Source organism: Lonchura striata, chromosome 6 (genome assembly GCF_046129695.1).
Source record: "Lonchura striata isolate bLonStr1 chromosome 6, bLonStr1.mat, whole genome shotgun sequence".
Classification (NCBI taxonomy): domain Eukaryota; kingdom Metazoa; phylum Chordata; class Aves; order Passeriformes; family Estrildidae; genus Lonchura; species Lonchura striata.
The window spans coordinates 23,109,037-23,112,543 of NC_134608.1; the positions used below are offsets into that span (position 1 = coordinate 23,109,037).

Consider the following 3,507-nt stretch of genomic DNA (forward strand, 5'->3'; position numbering starts at 1 on the left):
AGGAAGTTGAGCTGTTAGGCACGTGGAAATGATCATGTGGGCCCCAGCCTAGAGGTGCCCTTTCACCACCTTTCCAGCAAGACCTCCAGCTAGCTGGTCAAAGGGCACAGCAGGTGACACACAGACACAGAAGGGGACCAGACCCAGACAGATCAGCTAGGAAGGGCCTTAGGGAGTGATCCTGCAGCCTACCAGAATGGGTGTAACCACAGCCAGACCTGACTAGCACCAGGACAAGGACAGGGCTGCCCTAAATGGTATTCCCACCCTGAAGCACCCTAAGTCTCAGGCAGATTGCAGGTCTCTGCAGTTTATAAAGCCCAGACAAAATTAGAGGCTAGGGAACCCCTCTGAGGGCACAGGGAAGCAAGTGCAAAAGGTAACACAAGGACAGCTCCAGCAGTCAACTTAAATGCTTTTATTGACAATGTCTCTGAACAATAATAAGCAAACAATGCTTAAGTTTCATCCAAATTCACTTTCCACATGTCAAAAAAGACTTCAAGGTAGAAAAAAATAAAATAAAAATATAAATATCTGAGAATCCATCTTAATAAATAAATTAAAAACACAATAAAAACGTTTTCATGGAAAACTTATGTCAGAACATTCAGACCACCTCAACAATGCATGATCAGTAAAGTTACAATGAACATCAATGTAGAACTACAGTACATGGATATAGCTATTTATCTACCTACTAGAAAATAAAATAGAGTCTCTTTCCCCCCACGTAAGATGGGTCATTGCTAAGTCATCAGAACACGATATTGCCAGGAACACAGTAGTTATTGTTAATCAGCTGCACTAGATACGAGTTGGAGATACCCAGCACCAGGTTAAATTCCAATCATTTAAAACCAATAGATTAATTAGTTAATGCTAGTGATACTAAGGAGGGGAGGGAGTCACCTACCCAGCCATGTGGGACATGCTACAGACTACCAGCTCTCATGGATGGGCCACTGGGGACAAGACAAACTCCATGCGATTTGCTACATCTCTGGAAGAGGTAAGAGACCTCGGTGCATGACGCTCTGCCAGGCCCCGGGGCACCAGGCCAGACAGGGGGTGGCGGTGGCAGGGCCCTCCCCAGGCCTGGGGAGCCCCATGGGGCACAGCTGCAAGTCCGTGGGGGTGCGTGGGCAGGGGAGGGGGCCCAGCAGGTCAGTCAATGCCGGAGCCCTTCACAAAGCCAGGAGGGTGGGGGAGCTGAGGGAGTCGGACGAGGGCTCATTGCTGCTGCTGCCCTTCCGGTGCGCGGCAGCGCAGCTGGGGAAAGCCTCTGCCTCGGGGTAGGTGAAGACGAAGGTGGAGGTGTAGGTGCTGGGACACGGGGTGCAGGTCACCACAGGGGTGCAGAGGGGCTCCAGCTCACCGCTGGTCCCGGCAGTCAGCGACTCCCAGTCCGACGGGTAGAAGGAGGAGGCCCCAGGCAGGTCCATGTCGGGCACCGAGCGGGAGGCCTCCCGCGGCCCCGTGGAGAAGAGCAGCTCGTCGAAAGGCTCAGCTTTGAGCTCCAGCCCGCTGCTGCTGGTCTCCTTGGGCGGCACGGCCGGCGGCGCTTCAGGCATCAGCGGCAGAGCAAAGGCAGCCTCCTCCGTCATGGGGGGGCTGGGGGTGCCCAGGTCCAGCGCGGTAGCGGCGCTGGCAGCTGCCAGCTCCTCGGAGAAGCACAACTCCTCGGGCATCTTGCAGGCGGGCCGGTGGGCCGCCAGGATAAACTCCAGCTTCTCCTTCTCCTTCAGCAGGTTAGCAATCTCCGCCTGCAGCGCGGACTTCTCCTCCTCCAGCTGGTCGGTCTCCTGCCGAGAGAGCAGGCTGTCAGCCAGGGCCGGCATCACTCCCAGCTGGAGTCCTCTTCCTCCCGTCATCCCCGCCCCCGGTACTCCCTCTATCCCAGCCACCTCCCGGGCAGCACTTACCGCCTGCAGCGTGTCGGTGAGCTCCCGCCGCCGGTTGCGGCACTTGGCCGCTGCCATCTTGTTCCGTTCCCGGCGGATCCTTCTCTTTTCCTCCTCCTCCGGGGACAGCTGCGGGCAGAGAGAGATCGCTCAGTCCCGCTGCCAGCCCGGTGCCCCCCGGCCAGGGCAATCCGCCCGCGGCGCGTCCCCCCGGTCCCCCCATCAGCTGCAATCCGCACTCACCTGTTCGACTTTGCCCCGGCGGCCGATGCTCTGTCCGCGGCCGCCCGGCGCCTTCAGCACTGCGGGGCGGGAGTAGGTGGTGGGGGCGGCCGCCGAGACGCCGTAGGGGTGCCCGCGGCTCTGGGAAGGGGCCACTGAAGAGATGAGAGTGGGCTGCACCAGCCACTGCAGGTCAGGGCTGGTGGAGATGGCCGTCACCGTAGGCACGAAGTTGGCGCTGGAGGCGGCCAGGTCGGTGCAGAAGTCCTGTAGGTCAGAGGAAGGGGGGCTGCCGTCAGCGGAGCGCCCGGGCCGCTCCCCGCCGTCCCCGGGGCCGCGGCGCCGCGCTGCCAGCGCCGGCTCCACACGAGAGCGGCCTGTTATAAATATCTCTGACGTCCGCGCTGACGCAGACGCTGCTCCGGAGTCTCCTCAATGAACTCGCGTTTTATCAATGAAGCCGCTTTACACACCCGCCGCAGAGCGCGGCCCGGGCTACGGCACCCCCCGACCGCCCCGCCTCGGCACCGGGGCCGCTCCCCATGCCGGTCCCCGGCCTGACCTCCTCCGCGGACACGGCTAGCCCCGTACCACCCGCTCCCGTCCCGTCCCCTCCTGAGCGCTCCTGCCCTGCCCCGGCCAAGAGCGCAGCCCGCACGCTCAGCAACTCACCTGCGGGTTGACAGGGGAGCCCATACTCGAGAATGAGTCCGCCGGGGAGGGGTAATAGGTGAGGCTGTCCCCGGCCGGGGAAGCGCTGCTGCAGCGGGAGGACGGCGCCTCGTACTCTCCGGCGAAGCCCTGATACATCATGTCGGCCCGGTACGCGCAAGCCGAAGGTGAGAGGTGATGCGACGGTGGCAAAGTGTCCTTGGGGATGAAGCGAGGAGGGGTCGGCTGCGTGCGTCCCTGTGCCTGGTCCGCGCCGCGCGTCTCTCCGCTCCACCGCCGGGGCTGCCCGAGCTGCTGGAGTACCGCGCCGTGCCTCCCTTTTATACCCTCCCGCGACGTCACAGGGGACGTGCCACCCGCGCCTGTGGGGGGGGGTCGGCCGCCCCGCGCCCGCCCCGCGCCTCCCCGGGGCCGCCCCGCGCGCAGTCTGCCACCGCCCCCCCCGGGAGAGACCCACAGCACGGGGCGGGGGGAGGCCGCAGGGGCAGGGGGGCCCCAGAGCAGAGCAGGAGGGAGCGGCCACGGAGCTGCCCCCCCGCGCGGAGTGGTACGGCCGGGCTCGGGAACCCACTGACGCAGATATCCTTATATGGGATACATCCTGTGCGAGGGGGCGTGACTGACGGGAAGCGCTCCAGGCTGCAGCCAAGTGCGGCGGGCGGGCGGGCGGCGCGCGGGACGGGACGGGACGGTTCGGGACGCGCCGGCC

General features: G+C 63.0%; 1 protein-coding gene across 1 annotated transcript; it reads right to left on the minus strand.

Annotated features, from left to right (window-relative positions):
- Positions 1-403: 403 nt before the first annotated feature.
- On the minus strand, positions 404-3,077 carry FOS (Fos proto-oncogene, AP-1 transcription factor subunit). The gene is made up of 4 exons (XM_021542653.3): positions 2,799-3,077; positions 2,148-2,393; positions 1,926-2,033; positions 404-1,805 (listed from the first exon to the last, which is right to left on the minus strand). The coding sequence occupies exons 1-4, from the start codon at positions 2,937-2,939 to the stop codon at positions 1,188-1,190; spliced, it is 1,113 nt and encodes a 370-aa protein (XP_021398328.1). The 5' UTR covers positions 2,940-3,077; the 3' UTR covers positions 404-1,187.
- Positions 3,078-3,507: the final 430 nt, after the last annotated feature.

Coding starts and splice junctions, on each gene's coding strand:
- FOS (XM_021542653.3), bottom strand. CDS start 2,939: ATGATGTATCAGGGCTTCGCCGGAGAGTACGAGGCGCCGTCCTCCCGC. Junction 2,034..2,147: donor GCCGGGGCAAAGTCGAACAG/GTGAGTGCGGAT, acceptor CTCTGCCCGCAG/CTGTCCCCGGAGGAGGAGGA. Junction 1,806..1,925: donor TCACCGACACGCTGCAGGCG/GTAAGTGCTGCC, acceptor CTCTCTCGGCAG/GAGACCGACCAGCTGGAGGA.